Source organism: Neolamprologus multifasciatus, chromosome 10, assembly GCF_963576455.1.
Source record: "Neolamprologus multifasciatus chromosome 10, fNeoMul1.2, whole genome shotgun sequence".
Lineage (NCBI taxonomy): Eukaryota > Metazoa > Chordata > Actinopteri > Cichliformes > Cichlidae > Neolamprologus > Neolamprologus multifasciatus.
In genome coordinates this window covers 24244306-24269597 of record NC_140448.1, presented here as the reverse complement: position 1 = coordinate 24269597, position 25292 = coordinate 24244306, and the positions used below count along the sequence as shown (strand labels likewise).

General features: G+C 40.7%; 1 protein-coding gene across 5 annotated transcripts in view; it reads left to right on the top strand.

Annotated features, from left to right (window-relative positions):
- The first annotated feature begins 11463 nt into the window (after positions 1–11463).
- larp1 (La ribonucleoprotein 1, translational regulator) overlaps positions 11464–25292 on the top strand; it is a 48801-nt gene continuing 34972 nt past the window's right edge. For 3 of the 5 annotated variants that reach the window (XM_085174751.1, XM_085174749.1, XM_085174747.1), the window contains exon 1: positions 11464–12180. In XM_085174751.1, coding sequence (XP_085030877.1) covers positions 11784–12180 — 397 coding nt within the window. In that variant the 5' untranslated portion in view covers positions 11464–11783. The remainder of the gene's footprint in view (positions 12181–25292) is intronic. The other 2 variants (XM_085174750.1, XM_085174748.1) reach the window with 1 other exon arrangement.

The following is a 25292-nucleotide window of genomic DNA, read 5'->3' as shown; positions in this document are numbered from 1 at the left end:
CACTCTGTTAAAGGTAAAGCAATTAAAATAATTTCTCTTTTTTTATTGAATTTCTTCGCCCTACTGAGGCGCACCTGTTGATATACATCCGAGCCAGCACCTCTTTTTTTTGTCTTTTTATTAATGGTGGTGGCAGCATCATGCTCTGGGGCTATTTTGCTGCCAGTTGTTCTGGTACACTATACAAAGTGGGTGGTATTGTGAAGAAGGAGAACTACCTCCAAATTCTTCAACGGCACCTCGGATGAACAGCTAGATGGTTGACACTTGAACACATCTGGGTGCTCCAACAGGACGATGGTCCCAAACACACATCAAAACTGGATTTGAACAGATAAAGCAGGCTAACATCACAGCTGTACATCATAATGCAGCATGTCTCATTCTGGTGTGGAGAGGTTTGCAGAGCTCTGGTCCTGAACTGCCACTAGGTGGAGCAGAGAGTTGATAGCAGCGGTGGCCACATGGTGATTGATTGCCTGTTTCAGTGAAGTAATTTCATCACTTTTTTGTAACCATAAACACATGGAAGATATCAGTTGCTTTGACATTCAGACTCCTAACTTCTACCTTTCACAGAAATTATAAAACATGAGTTTTATACTTATCCGGTGCTTTAAAGATTACTTTTTCTCCTTCTATTTCTTTTTTTTTTTTTTTGATAGAGTCTGCTTTATTGGCTGAACTGTAAGAAACAACAATCATGAGACCAGCAGCTGATGTAAACATCAAACTTTAAGACTGACGGGGCATATTTTGCTAAAATTGCTCCACTTTTATATTTTCAATATTACATTCCTGCCTTTTGTCAAACCCCAGGCACACACATTGTTTGTGATATTCATTCTTGTAGCAGGAATCATTATGTTTTGGGGGTTGTCTATAGATGTGTCCCATTCATGAACGCCATTGGACTTTAAATTTAGCTCAGATGTTCACTAAGACTGAAAGGAGATCTAACTCAACTTTACAGGTAAACGTGAAATAGCATGAAATTAAGTGATGACATTAAATATATCTCAGAGGGTTAAAGTTCATCACCACTGTAGATTCATGATGTTTGAAGAAAAAGAAACTGCAATAATTCTGCTCATTATTTAGCACCATACTTAGAGTTTGCGATCATACTTTGGTGGGATGCTGAAATAGTGACACTAATCTTTAATGCCCGCGTATTAAATTCCTCCTAAGCCTCCACCATATTATGAGTCAGGACAGTAATGGACGTAAACTGCAACTTCACTGCTGGAGGCATGCAACCGCAAGACGATAATTACAGTTTTGTCTCTCTGCTGCCGGGAGCCTTGGCGAGAGGCGTAAGTGTCATATCCTTTATTGCCTGAATCTTTTTTATTTTGTTTTTGAAACTAAATTAATTAAATAATTAAATAGAATTAAAAAAATTGATTTGACAGTGAAAGTGTTTCTCTTCAGCATCTTCTAATCACTGTCAGCGTAAAGTTAGCAAATCTGGGCTGTGAGTCATATATGGAAATTGTGCTTTATCTGTACGGAAGGTGCTCAGCTTGTGTCAAGTTTTAATTAAAATAAATACACTCGACTCTGATAAGAATTCTGCTTGTCTTGTCTGAACACCTTAATCAAACTTTTCAGTACCCTGCTAGCCCTGACATGAAGTCTGCTTAGACAGTCTCAAAACTATTTTCATCAGCTTGATGTGTCAGACGTGTGAAAGGCCGAGTTATAAAATGCCCGTTAACTGTTACAAAAAATATCCTTTCAGCTCTGCGCATTCACAAACTGGGTCCACAAAGGGCCCCCGAGCTCGTCTTGCTTACAGGGCAAATCCACCATTTAACGGCTTTCAGCTGTGATTTGCTGACCAGCTGCTGACTTGTGTTTTCATCCCAGTGGCCCATTGCCATTTCACTGGTGATTACACTGCTAAAGAGCTCCAGCGAGCTGGACAATGCCAGAGAGCTTTACATGTCACCAGTGTCATCGGCCGCAAAGAATAGGCAGCCGCCAATGAACAAAATTTGAGCCTGTTTACAGTGTGAGGCCGTGATGGGGGAGGAGCAGGGCTGCCGGTGTGTGTCTGTGTCTGTATGTCGGTATCTACAGGAGACTGAGTGCAAATGCGCAGAGATTATGTGGTATGAAGGTGTGTGGTGATTGCTGGAACTTAATAGAGCGGGGTTTTGTTGGTTTGCCAACAAAGATAGTGGATCACACCTCACTCCTCGGTCATTCACACGTGTTTACGTGACCCTAAAAATGAGAGGCAGCTTCATTCAATTGCACAATGACCTAAAAGCCAATGAGTCAAGAAGCAGCTCCACAACAGACCTTGTGGTGGTTTGTTGACAAACTGCCATTCTGCTGTTTGTCACACACACACTTTTTGCATTCATGCCTTTAAGCACACACAGCAATCGGTCAGTGTTTAATGACAGAATAAAAGCTTTAAGTTTAAGTTATTAGAAGTTTTAGTTTCAGAGTCAGCGTACCCTGACGACAGGGTGATCACATCTGCTGTAAAGGAAGTCGTCACATGTCATCAGTCATTGTGTCAAGGTTTCAAGCGTTTTTGCCCTGTCGGCCTTTTGATAGACTATCAACCTGCCCACAGTGTACCGGGGCAGCTGACTCTTGGCCAAAGTCAGCTGGGAGAGCTTCAGGTCCTCCTTCCTCATTATTTGGAGCATTGTAGCCACAGCTGCCCTGGGGCGCACTGACAGAGGTGAGGCTGCCGGACACTGGAGCCACCAGGCCCTCTGACCACCACCAGTAATGCTCCTAACTGAAGGCAACAGGTGAAGTATCTTGCCCAAAAACACAACGACCGAGACTGTCCGAGCCAGGGCTCGAACCTTCCGATTACAAGACGAACTGCCAACTCTTGAGCCACGATCGCCCCATTATTGTGACATGTATGGTTTGATTCCGGGGATGGAAAAACTTGAGAATGAAAGCAACATAATGAAAAGGAACTGGACCTGTGATCAGGTTATATTATGCACAGCATTCTCCAAAGTCAGTGCCTTCCTCGATCTTTTCAGTCAGCTAAGTCACTGCTCCTAACTGCGTTACTCCTAATGTAACTTTTTTAACAATGTGGAAATACATGTTAGAGATTTAACCATGTTGGATGTTTCAGACAGATGCCAGTACCAGTGTCTCAGAGAAAAACACCTCCAGTATTCATATATCTGGTCGATATTAGTTTTAGAACAACATGTTAAGAGTTACATTGCAAAAGGAAAAATATGGCTTCATTGTATGTTATCGTCCAGGATATATTTCACAAACTACTTAGAAACTTGTAAACCGTGCATTCAGATCCACTTCACCACAAAAACAATGCCAAATTTATAAACGATAAACCTAAAAACCTTTCTTTTTTGGCATTTTTTTCTGCATTTTGTTATGTTAAATTAAAAAAAAACAATGTTTCTTTACTGATGCTAATCAGAGAACTACCGTATGTGCCAACATCAGTATATCTGTGATAGATCACTGCTAATGCTAATAGCATCCACTATAATGTGAATATAGCCATCAGACTCTAAAAGTTTATAAAAGCTGAACTTTATATCATCAAACATATAATAAAAGCCAGAATTTAAAATTCTAACTACACATGGACCAATGATAAATACACTCTCCAGCCACTTTGTCAGGTTTTCAACTACTCATTAGCGCAAATATGTAGTCAGCCAATCACATGGAAACAACTCAATGCATTTGAAGTATGCAGTCATGATCTAGAGACCCTGCTGAAGCTCAAACAGCATCAGAATAAGGAAGAAAGGTGATTAGAGTTACTTAATGATGCCAGAGGTCACTTAAATAACCACTCGTATAAACGAAGGCATGCAGAAGAGCATCTCTGAATGAACCTTGAAGCAGATGAGCAACAGCGGCAGAAGACCACTGGACCAGACTGGGTACCAGTCCTGCCAGCCAAGAACAGGAACCTGAGGCTATTTGCAGAGGATTTGACAATAGCGACTTGGAAACATATTGCCTGGTCTTATGTATCTTGATTTCTGCTGCAAAATTCAGATGGTAGGATCAGTATTTGACACAAACAACATGAAAGAATGGATCCATCCTGCCTTGTATCAGCAGTTTGGGCTCATGGTGGTGTGATGGCATGGGGAATATTTTGTTGGTAAACTTGGGGCCCTTAGCACCAACTAAAAATTGTTTAAATGTCACAGCTTACTTGAGAACTGTTGCTGACCGTGTCTGTGTCTTCTGATAATCCACCTCGAGTCATCAAAAGCCTCAGATCATCACCAATGGTGTCTTGAACATGACAATGAGTTCACTGTACTCGAATGGCCTCCAGAGTTACTAGATATCAATCCAAAAGAGCACTTTTTAAAACAAGAGCTGCTCTTTTGGAATGGGAGATGAATGTGCAGAAATTTGTAGCAACTGTGTGACAAATTAATCTATACGACAAAGAACTGAAACAGTTCTGGAGACAAAAAGAGGGACCAATCCAGTACACGCATGGTGTACCTAAAAAAGTGCCCAATGAGGGTATGTGACATATTTGCCTATAATACCAACAGAAATTCCTTCTTTCAGCTTAATGTACATGAACTGTAGCAGCAAAACACATTCCCAAAATGCAAAAGAGCACACATTGAAATAGGATTTCCAGAGGTTGAGAGTTCGGTCGAGGACAGGTCAGAGTCAAATTTCACCTCCACACATTCGTTGATCACTGGCTCTCAGGATAACATCAGGCTCTCTGTGCAGATGAGGAAACAGGTGAGTTGTAGGCGTGGAGCAAAACAGAGTCACTTTTCACTAACATGGTAATCCAACACTCAGGCAACAACCGAACGACTTCTGTCTTAAGTAGTAGCAGGATGTGCAGGAACAAAGGGCGAGAGAGGACAGGAGGACTGGAGGACAATGACAAAACTACCATGTTACACTGCTCTGAACTAATTATGCTTTGTATGTAGTCCTCCTGAGCACAGCTGGTGAACACAGTCACACTCAGAAAGCCACATCCCTTAATGAGCAGACTAAGCCACCATCTGACCGATGCTGCGGTGACAGCATCGGTCACACACATTTTTACCACATTTTGTGTATTTTGTGTATGTCTACTCAGCTGTGTGTTGTGTTGTTGTCATGAATTGAGTAGCCCTTCAGAGACAAAAGAGAGGAGGAGAGAGAGGGAGATTAGGAAGTATCATCAACATAGGTCTGATGCTGATGTGTCATGTGCTATTTTCAATCAAAACCACAAAAGCATCAGCACTGCACTGTTAAAACCTGACACCAGAAAGTGAGATTAATGATGTCAGTGTAATAATAAAATGACTGCAAAGACAATCATTTACAATTACACAGTGATTAGATATTACAGTTTCAAGTGTCGCATTGTTTACACCAGAGTCGCACAACAAAAGATAAAGAGTTGCCTGGGGTGAAACTATTTCTCAGAGGCCAATGATTCTAGGGAGATGGTTCAAAGAATTGGGGATCTTTCCTCATACTCCCTTTCTTTTCAATTATCACTGCCTCCCTCGTTTCATTTATTGATTCATAATATAAACTCTCTATTTTAATGTCTCAGGAGGGTCTTAGATGACCTTAGGTAAGCTACTTCCTGTTTGTTTTAGATGCTGATTTCATCCAAGTTTGCTGCACAACATTCATTAGGTCTCGTGCTTTATGAGATAAATTGGGAAAGTGTCCATCAAGTGTTATAATTGTGATGGTAAACAAAGCGCCCCAGTGCCCCACATTAAAACCTTTGGTCATCAATTTTTATTGCTTTTCATTTGTGGAATAAGCAACATTACAGGCTGCATCCAGCTGTGCAGATGCATTTATGTCATTCAGACACTGTTGTGTTGTTTGAATGCTGTGACATGCGACATGAGAAAGCCACTGGAATTGCACATTATTTGGCTCATATATTAAAAGTGAAATTATGTATAATGCTGTCGGAGTTCACTTTTCATTTTTGCTAAATATTATCACTTTTGTTGATATCTAAATGACCTAAAACACTTCAGACCTCTGAATTTATGGTTCATGTCACAGTTTTGTGTCATGTCCATCCCTGTGTGGTTATTAGTGGTATCCACAACATGATCAAGTTGTATGCAGTCATGCATACTGTTCTTATAAGACAAGCAAGGGCATTTATTCAAACACAAGACTTTGTCTTGTGTGTGTGTGTGTGTAACTGTCTGGGCATGTCGTATTTTAAAGGTACACTCAGTTGTTTTTTAAGTTTACTTAATGGGAAAAAATTATACTCATAAATACACACTGATTAGTGTGTAATTATATCTTCAAAACAAACTGATTAATTTATATCTGCACCTTCAGACTGAAGATGCCCAGGATCATCAAAGAAGCAAAGACTCGAAGGAAAAGGACAAAAAAGAAAAAACGGCATCTTTCTCTCCTCACCTCATTCTTCGTCTCCTAAACTGAAGTCAGGGCTGTGACACACACAAACTTGCACAAAACATGCTTGTTTATTTTCAGTATTGTTACAATTACTCATTGACAGCAGATTAGACATGTGGCCATCTCTTCTGCGCAAAGCTGACAACAAACTGGCTAAACATCAACACAGCTGGTTATCAGCTACCTTTATGCTAATGTTAGACCCGAGTGTCCCAAAAATCACATTTTCCCTCTGATGAACAGTTTGATTACATTCTCACATTGTGTTAGGGTTTATTCCCTCTCGTATAAATCAATTCAATTCAATTTATTTACACAGCGCCAAATCACAACAACAGTTGTCTCAAGGCGCTTTATATTCTAAGGTAGACCCTACAATAATACATACAGATAAAAACCCAACATTCATATGACCCCCAATAAGTAAGCACTTTTGAGACAGTGGGAAGGAAAAACTCCCTTTTAACAGGAAGAAACCTCCAGCAGAACCAGGCTCAGGTGAGAGGAAGAAGACAAAAGACATGAGAGAGTCCAAAAATGTTAAATCCACCTCAAAGATAGTTTCACAAACGCTGGCTAACAGTAGCAAAAACAGTGATGCTTACTGACAGGAAACTTCAGGATATCCTCGACAACTCATTTCAGTATTGCTGTCATCAGACAGAAGCGAACGTCCCTGGCTCATCAACACAATAGTTTTACAACCTCCTGCAAACTAAACAGATGTGAACACGTTTTGACAGCTGAGGTGAAGAGTGGCCTGACAGCCCACACTCACTACAGAAGAACGGTGGCCACCTTACCCGGGATTCTGCACTTTAACTGGAAGGGTTAAGAAAACAGAATCCAATCGACTGCAACCTGCAATCTAGTGACATCTAGTGCTGAGATTTTTGCACACTGTACCTTTAATGTTCCTTATTTAAAAAATGTATTGCTGGAAACATTCATATTCAACTCTATGAATAAAGAAAGTATTTTATTAATTAACATACCTGAACACACTTTTTAAACACATTGTGTTCTGGCAGGACTAAAGCAGGACGACTGACTTTTCTGACAGTTATATGATTATAATGTGGATAACAGCTAGAGAAAAGCAGCTGGTCCAGTTTTGTCCACCATGCCCTCATTCACGTGGGAGATTTAGGTCTACATAAGCTGGTGTCTGAAGTTTCACAGTTTTGGTATCACAAATTGGTATTGGTGTAACAGCTACTAATTAATACTCTTCCACTAAGCATTTATTTTTATTTTTAACTTTAAAGCATTCCCTGTGGTGAAGCACTGACTGAAAAAAAACCACAATAATGTTGGCAGCTTAGATGAAAATTCATCCCTAATAGAGGATTTGGGAGATAGTCTGATGTTAAAAATGAACATGTGGTTGGTTTCTTTGCAGTGAGGTCACATTGCTACTGGGTCGGTTTAAAAATAGCATACTATTTATGGCTATATGAATGCTGCAGAATTGGTGGTGCTAGCTTTAAAAAGACCTGTCAGTTTTTATTGATCTCAGTAGTCAGGACCACCCGTTTTAAGGAAGAGCTGGAGAATGTGCGTGCAGGAATGTGATGGGTGTGAATTCATTCATATGGTTGGTGTAATTTAAATCAAACCAAACTTTTTTTTTCTCATTACTTTCTCTTGTCGCAGAACTGTTTTCTCTTGCACACACCCGTCATTCAAATATAGCAACTGATGCTACGCCCTTCATAATAATGCAACCATTAGTAGGCTAAGAGGAAGTATGTGCATGCCATGATCAGTGCTGGCTGACAGCATAGTTCTGGCTTTACTCAGAAAATACTCCAGGAATCCTGTCGGTTGTGTGCAACAACTACAGCTCCTGGGCTGATGTGTCAAATTTTTTTTATAAATTTGACACATAAATTATTGTAACACATATGTTTTATTTTTAAACACTTTGTGAAGCTGGTGAAGTTAGTGTTTTAGTAGAGCTGGTGATTGCAATATTTATTTGGAAAGCGTTTTTCCATGAATCAAGAATCAGCTAACTCAGATTTAGTTTTGCTGTTTTTTAAACCCTTCATTTATTTTTTGTTTTGCTATTTGTTGCTTCTTCTTTTTTTTGATAGATTTTGCAATATAACAAATATACTGTTCATCTACTGTAGATATTTTTTGGGCCTACCATCTCTTCTTTTTTCCTCCACTTTTCCAATTTCCTCAATTTTTTTAAGGACACTGTGCACACCATATCCAGATATGTCAACTTTTGAGCTAAGAGCTCTTTGAGAATCAACTTGTTGCTTGAAAAAATACTATTTTATGCTTGCCAAACTGTGTTTTATTTGGCGTTGTTCATTATGTTTTTGTGGCAAGCTGCTGGTAACAACGTTTCTAAAGATACAATGTAAAAATGTTTCTTTGTTAAGTTGCCTGTTGTGCAGACACAACACTGGTTTTCCTTGAGTTAGGTGCCTTTTTTGTGCTTGAATGATTCATAGGTCAGTCTTTAGTGGCTTAAGACAAAAACATTCATCTGAAAATAGTCAGGTGTAAGGAGTGGGCTGAAAATAAGTGAAAAAACAGCAAATGTCCAAAGAAAAACTGACCTTCAGAAAGCCTGTAGAACTATTGCTCAAAGCCACTTTAAAAAAATTACAAGAAAGTCTTGCTTCTTAAAAGCAGAATATAACGACATGAGTTGTGGCTCGAGAGTTTTGCACAGTACTGTACTTTTGTATGTTTATTTTACAGTGTACAGAATTTATAATTTAAATGGTATTTTGCACTGTATCACATTTATATTATATGTATCATATTAGGTTAGTTTTTTGCCACTTCACCGCACCAGGGAGTACATTTGAAAAGGAAATATTGTATTTTTCAGTCCTGTACATTTCACATTTTAGCTGCAAGAAATACGAATAGATACGATATTTACGTCCATTAACTTATGTATTATACAATGTTCTAGTTCTTTTGGAGTTCTTCCTGTTAAAAAGGAGTTTTCCCTTTCCATTGCTGCTCGTAGGGGGTCGTCTGATTGTTGGGGTTTTCAGTGGTTTAGCAGGGCTTTTACCTTACAATATAAAGTTATCTGAAGCAACAACTGTTATGATTCAGTACTAAATAAATTAAATTGTATTCATTTGAAATGTTTTAGAGTAAATCAACTTTAACTATGTCCTATTGTGGAAACCGGGGTTGATCCAGGTTTTGTATATTTCTACAGTCCAAAAACACTCTAAAAGTACTTCCAAGCCCTACATGACTGCTTTTTGTACTTATATATTATATTAGTATATTCATATACTGTATATTGCACAGATAATGTTTTACTATAGAGTTGGAATGCAATATTTTATGTTGCTATTTTATATCTCAGAGCCTCTGACTCTAATCTAATGTTGGAGTATTCAGTATTCAGTAAACTGAATATTTGCCTGAGGGACAGCTTGCTAATGCACAGCCACTTTTCCCCTCTGCGTTCAACACAAGTCATCATTTTCTTTCTCCAAACGCACAGGCGCGTCCCCTCTTTCCCATACTCTCGCTTTTACACACGCTGAGTATAAAGTAGCACATTATATAATCAACCAGACCAGCTAAAAAAAGGTCTGTAATGCTGACCCACGCGTAATGTCGCTAAAGACACAACACAAACACACGCAGAACAACGGACGCATAGTCAACTGGGACATCTGTGTGTTTCGGTAAAAGTAGAAAACTTCATAGGAAGAGCTTGTTTTTGTTTTTTTGGGGTTTTGGGGGGAAATCAGGAGGGAGCACACACGTGCAGCTCCGGTATGCACACGTGTGTGTATAGTGTGTGAACTCTGAGAAGGGGGTTTGCATGCCCACCTTTTTTCTCCTTTTCTTTCGTTTCCTTTTTTTTTTTAAATTAAAAAAAGAGAAAACAATCTATACAAGCATATAAAAGGACAAATTCCACGTGGTACCCACGAACATGTATTTGTAAACTACTTGTTACAATAATAAGCTTGTGTTTTGGTCAGCTAGTCAGTGAGGTAAAGGTGATGAAACGGTGACACGTCCAAAGAGCGAGCCAGACGTCATCAAAAGATCCGCGGTGCGTTTAAGTCTATCGGAAAAATCTGACGTGGATGTAGACGAGGGTATAAGGAATGATAGATGGTGATGATGGTTATAATTGCATAAGTTTCCTCCAAGATCAGGGGGTGGGCACTTCATATTTCCGAGATACCACATGAGAAACTGCAGAAGGCCGCACAAGTTTATTTAATCTCCTTATAAGGTCATTGGTCCAGCCCTGCACAACAGTCCCTGGTTGGCATGTGGCCTCTTGGGAAAATTAATTGTTCACCTTTACAGGTGCTTGGATTTCCTCCTAAAGTCCAAAGACATCTCATCCAACATTGTTGTCTTTTACTAATAAAATTGTATAAAATCAATAACAGTAATATAAACAGACGTTGCTGACTTGCTGACTGAATGTTTGTAACACATTTCACACTGATAGTATTTTCTGTGGGACAGGCACTGCTATTTTAAGTTATTTTATTTTGCCTTTACACTTCCTTTGCTTAGTTAAATACAGCTTAAACATTACAGGTGTTTAACTAGCTTTTTTATGTAGCATGTGATTGAGGGTCATAAGTCATGATGGGAAACCTTTTTGGAGCATTTGATTGGTCATTCCTATATTGTAACTTCATGCATGGTGGGCTTACATGCTGAGTCACACCCCAACAGCAAAATTTGAGACAGCTGGGTTAAACCAATTGTTATGTGAAAGTCATTAATATATATAAATGATGTGTTTCACTTTTATTCCCGTTTCATTGTGGAAAAAATGCATTAAAATGATTAATTATTTTTTCATGTATAAAAATGTCTTTGTCGTTGGTGTGAGTCCTTGGTTTCAACAGCTAACTTCGTCCAAAACACACAGCGTGACTCAGTGATACATTTCGTTACTGATCGCACTTGAATGCGCCCGACAAAGAGCCACTTTAAATTGGAAATTAAGAGGTTTTATGACGAGGAAGCGCATGAAAGCAGCACGTCGACCTGACCCAAAAGCGCGCTCCCTGCGTTTTACGTGTCTCCTCCCCCTCCACACTGTACGTGCGCGCACCTTTCTATCGCGTGGTGGGGATCATCCATGTTGCTACTAGTGGTGGAGATAAGGTTGTAATCCTGAGAGGCCCCGGAGACGTTTCTTGGGTTTTTGTATATGCTCTAACTCGGCGCTGACTGCTCCGCGTCGTGGACTGAAGCTCTTTTTGTCTCGGAGCGACACAGAGGCGGTAGACTCTGCGGAAAAACTTCACGTTTCCCTGAAATTGAAGGCGAATTCGGGCCGGGGGGGAGGACTGGTAATCCTGAGGGGGGAAGAAAGACGGTGGTGGGAAATGGCCACTCAGGTGGAGGCTCTCCTACCCGGCAACCCGCTTGCTCAAGCGAAGGAGCACGGTAAAGTGATCCGCAGTGAGCCTAAGGAGGAGGCGAGCGGCCGGGGCGACGGGGCCAAGCGGCAGACGGGTGTCGCCGATCAGGGGAGCGGCGGAGGCGGCAGCAGCAGTCCAGGACAGGGAGGGACCACCGGCTCGGAGGAGCAGACCTCCAAGCGGGCGACAGAGGAGAGCAAAGGCGGCTGTGACAGCGAAGACAAGCAAAGCGAGGAGGGAGTTAAAGGCGGCGGTGGCAACAAAAAGGAGTTTACTGAAGCTCCCCCGCCCAAGGTGAACCCGTGGACGAGGAAAATGAATGCTGTGACCGTGGTCAGCGTGAATGGACAAGCACACCACGGTCTGTACCCTCCCTATGTGTTGATTTACTGGCTGTCAGTGTTGTGTTTAGTGTCTGCCTGCACAGGTGTGGTCGTCCTGCTTGCACAGGGGGAGTCATGGGGGTGATTTATTGAACCAAAAAGAAAGGAAAAAAGTGAGGCAACAGAATTGATGAACAAGCTCTAACTGTGGTATTTTGCAGGCTGGTTATATTTGGAGTTAAAGCCCTCCCTCCACCACCTCATAGTGAAAGCTATTCTTGGGGGGACATGGGTGGTTGATTGCACAAGTGAGCACACCCTTCCCCCAAAAAAGTAAAGGTGCTCCAAAGTGCCTGCAGCTTTTCTGAAATTTAAAGGTGCAGTTCAGGTATCCGGTACCCCAAATAGCCCTTCACTTGTGTGGACGTTTTATAGGCACTGTGTGTTGTGGTGCAAAGGTTGTGAAGTTGCTCACTGGTGTGTCATCAGATCGTGCATTTTCTTTTACTTGAGAGAGTTTTGGTGTCTCTTTCTTGGGGCTTTTTAGGAGAAGTATTAATTTTTAGCAATGTCATCGTGCATGCTTGCTTGCATAGAGTAAACTTTCAAGTTAGGAGGAGAAGACTGAAATAAGCTCCCCTGTCTTGATGATCTCCCTCCCCCTTCTTTTGCTGACACCCACCCTTGCATACAGCCACATCTCTGCTCTGCTGACACACACCAAGCTTGCCAAATATAACCAGTATTTACTACTGTTTGCTTTTGGGACCGGTTTCGACACAGCGTCAACCGCATCAGTCGATCGAGACATCCACCCATGTCTCTCGCATTGCATCAATTAGCATTAAAGGCACGAGTATGCTCGGTTGTGTAGCAGCTTAGCCGGCTAACAATAGCACACGGACTCCCTTTTTGGCCTAGTCCTTCGCCGGGCCCTTCTCATTCAGATGTTAGCCTAGCTCCCATGTGGCTAATACTCGCTTCCGATCAGCCCGTGTAAAACACGTCAGCCTCTCAGTCGTTTAGAAAGCCCTCCTCGGTGCTAAAATTCTCGTCAAACCTGAAACATTTGGTGGTTTAAGCTCTAAAAACCAGCATGTTTGTTGTGAGACGTCACGTGTTCACTCCACGTGTTCCCCTAGAGAAAGGCATGAGAGCTGTTAGCTAGCTAGCTGTCTGCTTGGGCGACTTCGCTGCATTAGAGGGCAGATGTCGCATGTGGCGGTCTTGCCTGAGGCGGTCCGGGGGTTTTCGTGGTAAAGAAGCCGGTTGTCACGTCGTGCATGTGTTGTCAGAGCAAAACCCGGTACCTAGTATGCTCCTCCACCCTGCTAGGTGTCGTTAGCCTGGAAGCTAGCAGGCAGATTTCATCGTGGATTTTATCTTATCGATCAGTGATCCAGAAAACGGATTACTATTATGTTTTTGTCTGTGACAATTCACACGAAGTTGCCCCAGAATCCACACCGCTTGTCGCTAATCTATCAGGTGGAGTGATAATTGGTGATGCACACGTAGGGGACAGTTCCCTGTCCTGTTAAAGCAACGTGGTTTTCATGTCTCACAGCCATGTGTGATTTCCTGCACGCCGGCTGTGTTGCAGCCGCTCAGTCAGGTCCGAGTCTTTGTTTGCACAAGAGCTGAAAGCGTGTGTAACTCATGCAGACTTCAGCCTGTACTCAGGGTGGATTGGATTGCTTCTTGCTCCTAAATCTGTCACATCAGCACATGAAGAGCCAGTTTGTAGCTTGCCAGGCAGCATAGCCCCCCTCCACCCCTTCTTTATCCTGATTGAAACCGGTTTGCTGGTTGACTTTTTGAGGCAGTGGCTCTAAACCTTTTTGTTTTCTTGTTTACTTATGATTCAAGGCCACTACCAGTGTAGCTGGGAAGTTCTAGTCACAGGTTTTTGTCCCCATGACTTATGAGCAGTTCCCAGGAAATAGATTTCAGTTTTTGGGGATGTAGGTAAACCCTGGTTTTGGGTTGGGCAGTGATATAGAAATATGTCTACCGTGAGGAATTTTTAATTCTTCTGTGTTTTTTTTTTTTGTAATTCCAACATGTTCATTCGCAGGAAGTGAAACTAATTTTTGCACACAGGTCCCAGGTAAAAGCCAAGAAGAATGAGAGCACATAAGGAATATGTACAAAAACAAACTTGGAGAAAGTTTAGCATAAAATATGTCAACATACAAGTGTTTGCTTCTGCAAAATAGTTTTAATAACACACATTTATGATGTTAAAGACTCAGATGTTTCACAAGGACTGAGTTTGGTCCAAATAAGCTATTTTATATTAATTGAAGAAATGATAAAATAAGTCTTTGTGGTTGTGTGGTTCCAGAACTTTTGGCTCAGTTTGATCCACCACACAGACCAATTCCTGTCATAAAACGGTAGATTTTTGATTAACAAAACAATAGGTCAAGATTTTGCTCCTTAGCTAGTCAGAGCCATTGGTGGGAATAAAACTACTCTTAAGTGGAGTTCTGTAAGTGGGATATTTTAAATAGCCAGGGGATGCTTGTGGGTGTTTTTTGGCCATCTCTGATGGCCGTTAAACCGATGTTACTTTGCCAAACCCTGGCAAACCTTTATGTTGGTCTGGCTTTGCATCAGTGTCACCTTAAAAGCTAATAGAAGTAGGCTTATGATTAGTTTCAAGTGGTCATTTAGGGAAACTAGGATCCCCTCCATCATGGAAATTGGTAAGACAGAAGGTGGAAATTGAGTTTAAAACCCTGTAAGCGATCACACTGTAGTTTCTTATCAGCCGTTTGTACTCTGTGTGTCCTTGAACAAGATCCTGGAATCCTGTTATGGATAAAGCTAGAACCTTCATGACTGGGAATGGTTATCCACATGTCACAGTGGGAGTATGTTGCTGTATGTTAAAAGCAGATTTTGACTATATATATATATATATATTCCCCCCATGGTTCAGAGTGATTGGGTTTCATATTAATGTCAAGTTTACCTGGAGTTTTCTAACCACACCTAATGTATGCAAAGTAGCATAACATAAATCCTGTTACATATACCGCCATAATTACCATTACCATCCACCATTTAAAAGACAGATCATCAGCTGACTCATTATGAACATTTAACAGGAGTGAGAGATAAAATGTTTGACCCAGTAAGGACCTGGCTGGGTAGTTGCTCCATGTCATCGTACAGAGTTCAGAGCGGACATTCTTATCAGACCTTTGAATTTGCTGTCCTAGAGAAAATACGAGACGACACTCTGGTTGAAATTTAAAGGCATGTGTAACCTTTCTGTTCAGAGGTGATGGATCAAAATTAGTAAAGCGCAGTTTTTGTTTGTTAGCTTCAGTGTAAGACTGTTAATATTTGTAGGCTGTTCTTCAGGGAGTGTGGCTTCATGTTTACTCCCCAAACCACCACTGGCGCTCAAGCACACCATACCAGTTTCCCCCAGGCTGGCGTGTAAGAGTAATGACCACACGCTTAAATGTGCACTGTGGAGTTACCATGAGCACACAAATTATGTTTGCATCCAGTGTTGTGTACCAAAGCACTTTCTTGGGCTCCTTAAGATATGGCAAATGTTTAAAGCATTTCCTTTCTCATCAATCATTTCCAACAATGGCTTGTTGAGTATATTTAAATTGAGACTTCCCAGAAAGTTGATTCTGTTCAACTGGACGTTGCGTTTTCAGTGGGAGAAATGTTTCATCACTCATCCAAGTGATTTAGTGTGTGCAGATGAACAGAATCAATTTTTTGGGATTTCCTTAATTTCATCCATGCTTTTCAGTGCCTTTGGCATGTCTTTAGGAGAAGTTTGTATGTTTGTTTTTTTTTGTCCACATGCATGACACAACTGCTCTGTAGACCTACTGGAAGTCAAAACTCCCACAGTGTACACTATATCTTGATCTCCTTCACTTTCTTTGTGGAGCAGGGTGGGACTGTGCCAGTGGTTGTGTATGTGTGTGGCATCTGATTTTAGCATCTGTTATCCACTTGTTGGAACACCACCATTCTCAGTTGATTTTTACTAGTAGCGCAAAAATCAGAGCTTCCTGTCTCTTCTTTCCTACCAGACAAATAAATGACCAGGTACCAGTATTGGTCCTTAATAAATTTAAACTGCTCATCAAATGAGGATCGTATCCTCGTTTGAGTTGGACGTAGTCTGACTCCACTGCCATGGACTTCATGCTGATGGGCTCTTTTCTAGTGACGGGTTGAGCCATTACAAGAAACTCTGTGGCTTAACAAAGACTGCAGTACAAGACGGGGTGGAGTTGTAGTTCATTTGTGGGCGGAGAATCTTCACAGACAGCTGATTATATTTGATTTTTGTCACAAAGTAGTTGGCCGATGCAATATTTTAGATGGAGAAACAGTGAAACGATGAAAGCTCCATTTGTAACATGCACACATTTGCATGTGTACCCCACCACTGCTGCCTGTAGGAAATTTAACAAAACCAGGTGAGAGTGAGGGGTGCGATAACTTTGTGGCTTGCAGTTGTCAGCCCTGCCAACCCCATGAGCTGTTTTGTTTCTACTTCCTGTCCTGTTTACTTTTTTCCACTTCAGCAAAGTACATTTAAAAAATCCAGTCTACCTTCACTATTACTGAGAGAGGTCTGACCTAGGAGAAGCTGAAGCTGCTGACCTTTAGATTTCTTTAACATCTGTAGTATGTTGTTTTGTGTCTTTCTCAGGCAAAGTAGGGCAATTAAACAAAAAAAGTGTTTTTCCAGCTAATTTTCAAAGTAGTTTTGGTGATAACAAAAATCAATTAGCTAAAAACAAGGTGATATAGAGAGCTGACCAATGTCCAGTGCATAAAATGAACTGTAATTAGGAGCAAAGTGCAGCCACTTTGGCTAAACCACTCTGTTTCCTGTCCTCCTACAACACCTCACTGCTCTGTTCTGGCTCTGTGTGTGTGTTGCTTCTGGTACTAATAAATTTAAACAAGTTTAGTTTGCAGTACCAGGGCTGTTTTCTGGAGAGATTTCACTCCAGTTATTTACCATGACTTTAGTATTTCAACCATCCATCCATTGTTTTCAACGGTCATAATAGCAGCACTCTAAGTAGAGAAGCCCAGACCTGACTTTTAGCCACCTTCTCTTTTAGCTCTTCTTCTTCAGCTCTGTAATCTCTCCAGTGTATACCAGGTCTGCCCTGGGCCGCCGCCTAGCAGGACATATATGAAACGCTTCATCTAGGAGGCACCGCAACTCACTCCTTTCAATATGCAGGAGTTGTTCTATACTGAGCCCTTCCCGAACAGCCAGACACCCTTTAGAGGAAATTAATTTCCACCACTTGTATCCACAGTCTTATTCTTTGGGTCACTACATAATTTTAATGTGATTGGCAATAACAGATTCAAAACGTTCAGTATGGATGTTCCTGGTAGTTAGTGTAGTCTAAAAGTCAGAAAACAATAAACTGAGGGCGGACTAATGGCTAAACTTTGGTAATGCAAATATTTCGTGTGTATTTAAGGTTAATGCTGTCTAATAATCAAAGTGTATTAAATGTTGCTTTAATGTGTTGCACTTTGTGTTGTACCTAACATTGCGTCCACTCCCTGAGCTACAATTTGGAGGGTTATGTTGGTATACTCTTCTATAATTGAGCTTCAAATTTACAACTTCACAGATGGAAGAGAGACACTGTCATCTGTTGAGAATTCAGTGTTGGCTAATGGTGTCGAAACAGTAACAGGGCTGACTCGTTGTGGATCTCCCTAACATTGATATGACTCTTTCTCTCATTTAGAGATCAGGAGTTGGTGTTTTTCTTCACTTGGGAGTTTTGTGTGGGTGTAATGTTGCGTTCCATTTACCTATTTCCAGTTAAACGTAGTTGTAGTAGGACTGGAGGTGCTGTGCATCTGCTGCGTTGTGTGATGAAGTCATGCTAACATGAACACACCAGCTAATCATAGTCTTGAATTGTCCTTAATTACTCAAATGTTCTTGTGTTTTTGAGAATTGGCACATTTAAAAGTATAACCTGGAGAGTTGTGGTTTAGTGCTGACATTGGTGTACACAGCCACAATTTTTGAGGTGATTTATGCATTTTTCAGCTCGAAGCGCCTAAATGATTTAAAGTGTTATTTTCTTTTTGCTGTTGTGGTAATTGTCAGCTGAGGTGTGACCTTAGCTTGGTTGGGGAGTCGGAAACAATCGGCAGATCTACAGAATACATGCAAATATAGATTGAGCTCAGTGCATTAGCATTCCTATAGCACGTACAGAAACCTTTAAGTAGAGTAGTTGAGTAGAGGAAGGCAGTTAAACTGTCTTCTCTTTATAATTTGCATCACATGCCTTTAGTTTATTTACTTTCTATTGTCACCACTTTAGATTGTTTATTTTTAGCACACTATTTGTATAAGATTATGTGCTGTTTTTGTTTCTGTAGCATGGTATGGTTTTCATCTCACCTCTCAGTTGTAAATCTGAAGTACTCTGGTAGTCTGTGGATATTCAGAGCTGCTCAGCACTTTGTAGGGGGTTGCTGTTTTAAAAGTAGCATGGACAACTCTGTCTCCTGCATTTGTCCCAGCCCATAGCTCTCTTTGATGCCACTAGTGAAGAGCCCCCCCCCCCCCCCCCCCCCCAAAAAAAAAAAAAACAAAACAAAAACAAAACTCCCCTTCTTGTGTAGTCACACACCACGGATCTGTTTGTTGGCGGGTTTTACGAGGTGTCGGGAGCCAGCAAAGGTCGCCATCCCTGAACAAGTGTTAACAGTTGAATGGGTAAAATGGAACTACAGCTGCAGACCAGGCTGCCACCATGCTTCAGCTGCTGAATGGGTCCTTAATGGGAGCTAATGGGAGCTCAGCTGACTGAGCTTGTGTAAATGAGACTGTGTTGGAGGTTAGGGGGGAATTTGATAGCTTCTGTTAGCTTCTGTTGAACCTACAGAAGCATCTCAATGCTCTGGTGCTGCTGAGTTTTCCTTTTTTCCCCCTGAAGATTTCATTACTGTCATAGTCAAATAATGAGTTGACTGGCAAAAATGTTTATGTTTGAAATGCATATGGTAACAGTGTCTCTAATTTTAGGAGTTTCTGCTTTTCCCTCTTTAATGCCACTGCATAATAAGCCATTTTAACATGTGTGCTCTTGGGCTACGAGTAGGATGTAATGCACAGTTTTACATTGTTCTGTAGTAAGAAGGAATTAAAACCAAAAGTTGAAAATGGAAGTCTCAACATAACCAATCCTGTGTTGTTGTTGTTTTTTTTTTTCTTAAAAAAACTTTTTAAAAGTGCCAGATATCAAAACTGAGAGCATCATGGCTTGTTCACGAAGTGTAGCATTGCTAAGCTAGGTAGCAGCCTAGTGTCTGTTGTACTCACTGTACTGCACTTCTCCCCACACACTACACGCGTGTCACATACAAACTATAGTCCCTCTCTTAGGTTGTCCAGCTCGAGTTACTTTTATCTATCACCGGCTTGCGTCTGGACCCTGTGATAAAGGCACATCCCTCCAAGAAGGTTCGGGTGTGGACAGTTTATATCGAGGACGTGTCCAGTTGGTGGCACGTTGAAATATGACTTGGCTCCTCTGTATTTTTATTATTGGCTTGAAGGGTGGGTGGGTGCCAGTTATATTTCATCTTATTCCTTTGTTATGAAGTGTGTACATTATGGGGGGAAATAACTGTGGTAATGTTCATGCAAACGTTGAATCACTTTTGGCATTTATAGTTCTGTGAAGCCTTGGACGATTAACCATTTCTTTATATTTTGCTAGGAAAATGGAAAATGACTGTAGCCCTGTATTTTTATTAATTTTGTCCCTGTCAGACTGTTTCATATTTTTATTTATTTGGTAGATTCAGTGTCTTAAGATACTTTAAATTTTCTTGTAACGTTGGTTCATCGACTGACTTAGGTGCCTTTTTTATGTTGCAATTATTCCAGATGAAAATTTTGACTGGAAACTCAGAAATTCCACCTAAATCTGGAACATATCAATAGGGCAGTTTTGTGCAAGACGTTAGGCAGAGGAACTGGACTGAAAAGGCTGATATCTAAAGGAAAAGTATCTGAATACATTTTGGATAGCATGGAGAAATATTGCTGAAGCGCACGTTTAAAACAATAAGAAAGTCTCACTCCTTGAAAGGGGGGAAAAGTAAAGAAATGTGGGGTGTCTCAAGTACTGTACACAGTGTATTGAGATGTAGAAATCGTTGTCAGGCACTCATAAAGTGGCCACAGCTTTTTAAGCAGTTGAAGTTGGTATAATTGTTCAGCCCTTCATCATAGCTGATCATCACCCTTCAGGATACTGTGGATACTCTACTGTTACAGTTTCGCAGCTTTGGTTTTGGTTCATTTAAAAATTGTTGAAGCTTTAAGTCACATGTTCTTCGCTCTGTCTACTGTTTATCACCACCACCATCATCTGTCACCACTGTCCTGCCTATACGTGACTCTGGCGATTGGACAGTTTTCATCTTATTCTTAACTTGAACCCTTTCCACATCTGAGGTGAAGTTGGAGCCCGGGTTGCTCACATGAGCTTCATTTGATGTGTGTCTCTGTGCTGGCTGCGAATGCAGCACAGAATACTGAGCGAGACGCCTCCTAGTCTTTTTACTCCATGTGAGCTTGTGATGTCATCACCCTACAGACTTCAGAGGGAGTCTTCGACTGTGCATGCACTGCGATTGTACGCGTTTCCTCCATATTTGGTTCTTGCATGCATGTGGTGTCTCTCAAACATTTAAACAAGGTCTGCCTGGATTTATTTTAATTAAAGAAATCATAATGGGGATTCTATGTTCAACACTTTTTTTTCTCCATATATCAAGAATGTGACAGTTATGGGGGAAATTCCCGAAGCCAAATATGGAGTCAAAAAAACAAATCTTTTGAATGTACAACCTCGAAATCATGATACAACACATGTGGGAGTGGAGGAAAAACCTGTGTGATTCAGACGACAAAAAAACCCCAGCGTTTGGCTGAGGAATGGGCCCGTTTCCCAACGCTGCGACTATATTTGTATAAGACTGCAGAGCCGACGTGGCATAAAGTTTATTTATAGGATTCACCAAGAGAGCCCCCGTGGGATCTTACGGCAGGTACTAAAGCTGCTCCCTGCTGTAGGATTCAGGTGGAGGCCAAACACAAATTCCCATGAGGCATGTGCGTTGTGTAGAGTGGTTGTTTGGTTTGTGAGGATGGGGAGGGGGGGAGGCACTCTTGGGGCTGTTGATCGGAAAGGAGGACGAGAAATGTGCAGCAATCTGTTTTGTCAAGTTGGAGCACTTGACTGCAAAATAGGTTTAAGTGTATATTACAGTAAAGCATTAGAATTACAAAATGAACAGATGTGAAGCTCCCACTGGAGAAACTTTAAGAGACAATGGCTGATTTGAACTGTTGGTTGGTAGTGGCTAATGTTAATGGTAGCCTCTGGCAATCCAGCATGCACAGCAGGCTGCAACAACCTCCAGTGAGCACTGTGGGGAATAAACATAGAAGGAGTGGGTGAAATGAGAGAATTGAAAGAAGTAGTTGATGTAGTGCTTGAGAGAAGAGTCACTACATACTAATGTCTTTAGACAAGAGCACGCTGGTCTTGGTGAAGCAGTTAAGCAGTGAATGGGTTTTTTTTTTTCCTCTAGCAGCTGGAGCTTCTCAAACATTCACATTGGTATGTAAATAATCATTTTACATTCTGTGTCTAAAAATAATCTGTTGGTTACAACAGCAATCTTTTAATGGTCCTGAAGAGTTAAACGTCCCTCTGTTTAAACAGATTTGAAGAAATTTACATTTAGCATGTGAGCAAATTACAGTTTGCATGAGAGTGCAAGCATCTCAAACCTTTAGGGGCTATTTCTATAGTATTAATGGATGTCATCAGTCTGTGCAGTTGTTATGAGTACTTAGTTGTGAGCTGCTGCTGGAGCAAACGGTTTCGGGGACTACCTGCAGGGAACATCCAACTACAACTACATGCTGCCGTCAAACCACTAATAAAAATTATGTAATGGTGTAAATCCAGTCAGCTGTGACTATTTTATTTTCTCGTGGTGTTGTTTCAGCCTCTTCATTGGTGGATGCTAAGTAGTAAGTTGAGAGAAATTGCAAACAGCATATTTATCACATTTTGCTCTGTCAAAATCTTTCTTCCCCCCCATTTTTGTGTTTAGGCTCCACTTTTGTCTAAGTGGATGTCCCCAGTGCTTTATTTTTGTGTAGGCCTATTATCAATGCTGAGAAAATGTCTAATCCGGTGCAGGAGCTAAAAGAAACGTCTGTAAACGCTGATTTTTGTCGAATTATGACTTTCCCAGTAGGGTTGTGCGATATGACCAAAATCTCATATCCCATTATAAGAATTCTATCGTCCCGATAATGATATAAATCACAAAAATTTATATCGTTAAATTTTTGAATATCGAATATCGAAAATTAACATTTTCTGTAAATTATGTGAATCTCTGGCAGCTCGACTTGCGGGAAGTGTTTCCAGCTGCGCGTCATGTAGCTGGAGTGGAGTGTTTTTAACCGATGCATGAAACGATACATTTTTAGACATAAGTTGTAACGGCCGCCATTTTCTTTGTGAGTATTTATTACACGGCGTGCTGCGGGGAAAAGCCTGTTCTAGCGTTTGAGTCTAAAGTTTATTTTTTAGCACCTGGCGGCTCTTTTTTACTAATCATCCGTAAATAATCTGCTCTTTCACGTGATTCAGTTTATTTTGAAAAGTCTCAACAGGATCTTGAGCTTTATTGTGAAAGGTTTATGTGGAACATAAACAAGCGGACACGCGATGCTGTTACCATCGTTGTTGCTAACGACAACGCATAAAAACAGGCACTTGTCCTTCCTTAGTGTGGTTATATTAAATATAAGAGAGAACTTATAGAAATTTATATAGCCACTACAGTGACCATCAGAACCATGAAAAAATATTGCCGTAAACAGTTTATTTTGCGACACCACGAAACAAACGATAGACGTTTTTATATCGTCATCCGATATATATCGTTATATCGAACAGACCTATTTCCCAGTATCTGGCACGCAGACACAGGAACAATTATCTGTAACGCTTCCTAGAAGTCTTAAAAAGGTTCCCGGAGGCTGAAAGTACCCCTGTGTTACCCGACTCTGAAGACTCACCTTTCAACTCATTGTCTATCTTATTTTATTTATTTTTAAAGCATTTAAAAATGTAACAGTCGGTGACTCATCTGTAACATGCATGAGAATAGGTCTAGCTAACTTAAGTAGCCATCAGCATGGAGCAGTCTTTTTGTTTTTTGTTTTTTTGTTTTTTGGTAAATGGAAGTGCTGTGTGGTTTCTAAAGCATATACCCCAGATAGGTGCTCCTCAAAAGCAGAAACTTTTAGGACATGTATACTAACAGAGTGAGGTACTCTGTTAGTATAAATTAAAAATAATTAATAAAATGAGTAGAAGCACAGCAAAGAAAAACTTGACCTACTGACTAGAGTTTTCATCAGGGTCTAACACTCAAACTGTGAAGCTTAAAAGGGGAATAATGGTGTGCCACAGGTTGTGCTTTCTTTGATCAGCTGATGCGCAGCTCAAGCTACATATAATTTAGTCTTGTGTACACTGTAAACAAAATATGGACACTCCTTCTTATAGTCAAATTCAGTTAGTTTTAGTTTATGACTGGCTTTCAGTAGTTTAACATTTGTTTGTGTGCGAGTGCAGCGTTGTTTAATTGTTGTGCATTTAGATTGTATTTAAGTGGCTTTGCCTCAGTTCATATACAGCTGATGTTGAGGATCGGCAAACAGCAAATGGTGAAGTTGTTTGTATCATTTTGATTTACTTTTAATGAAAAATGAGCTCACGGATTAATTCTTCTCGCCAGAGTTTTATTCTTCTTGTTTCTTCTTTATGCGCAGGAAAAATAAAATTCTTTTCTTTTTAATTCTGAGCTTTTTTTCAGGTTGGCACCACATGGTCTGATGACGTGATTGTCCTACACTTCCCTCTCCTCCTCCCCCATTTACATCTTCACTCATTTTTTCTCTGTAGGGTTTCTGTTATTTAGCCATTTCTCTTTGTAACACATAGTCATACCTACACCCATCTTTCAGTAGCACAGTTGTCAGAACTTTATTACAGTTGGCCCCATAAAACTTAAAAAACAACCAGCCTCTCATACCTGCAGAGAGGGTTTTTAAGTTACCAAAAGTCAAAAACACTTAAAACTCATGAAGCAAAGCTCAGGAGTGAAGGTTTGGGATCACAGATGGAAACTTTTTGATGTGGTGTAGTAAAGTATTGTGAAATGGGCCACATTAAAGAGATTAAAATCTACAATTTGGCTTATGAGAGCATTTTAAATAGGTGTTACAGTAGTTGTGTAATAATTCTGAAGCATTATGACGCAAACAGGACGAAGAAAACTGAAGGGTTGTGTCATCAGTTTCAGCTAAATGCTCAAACTGATGCTAGAGTCACACTAGTGAAATTAGGAGTGACCACCTGTGCAACCACGCCCGTTCAGGTGCCGTCTTCAAGGTGACTTTTGTGTGATAAGATGCTGTCCAGCTGCTATTGTGTCAGAACAATAGTGAACAAAACCACAAACACTGTCCAACATCAACAATAATTCCTGTGGTAAAATATTTTACAGTTGCGTCCTTAATATTTCAAAGACCTGAACACAAGGCCACATCACATTTATTTATTTTTTTTTCTGCTTTTGGGCAGAAGCAATGAAATTTGTGATGGATTTCTGTGGTTTAAATTGAGTCCCCTTAATACAGTTAACAATACAATTTTTAGCTTCTCAAGTGACATTACAACTATAAAAGTATCATGAAATAATTGTTAATGAGGGAAATGTTGCATTTGTTTGTACTCTTGGGCTGAAGCATTAAATTAGTAGAGAGGTTAAGGTAATGGCTATACCACGGAGTCTTGCTGCAATAATCAGTCACTGCTTGCATTACTTAAATTCCCTGGAAGGTAGTCGGATACACAAAGAACATCTTATATGAACCCACTGACGATGTGACTGCCTGAGGAGCATCAGCTTATAGTTTGCCTAACATCTTGGCCCAGGGAGGCTCTCCTCTGACCTTAAACTATCATCTGCAATCATCATGTGACGTGCACTGAAC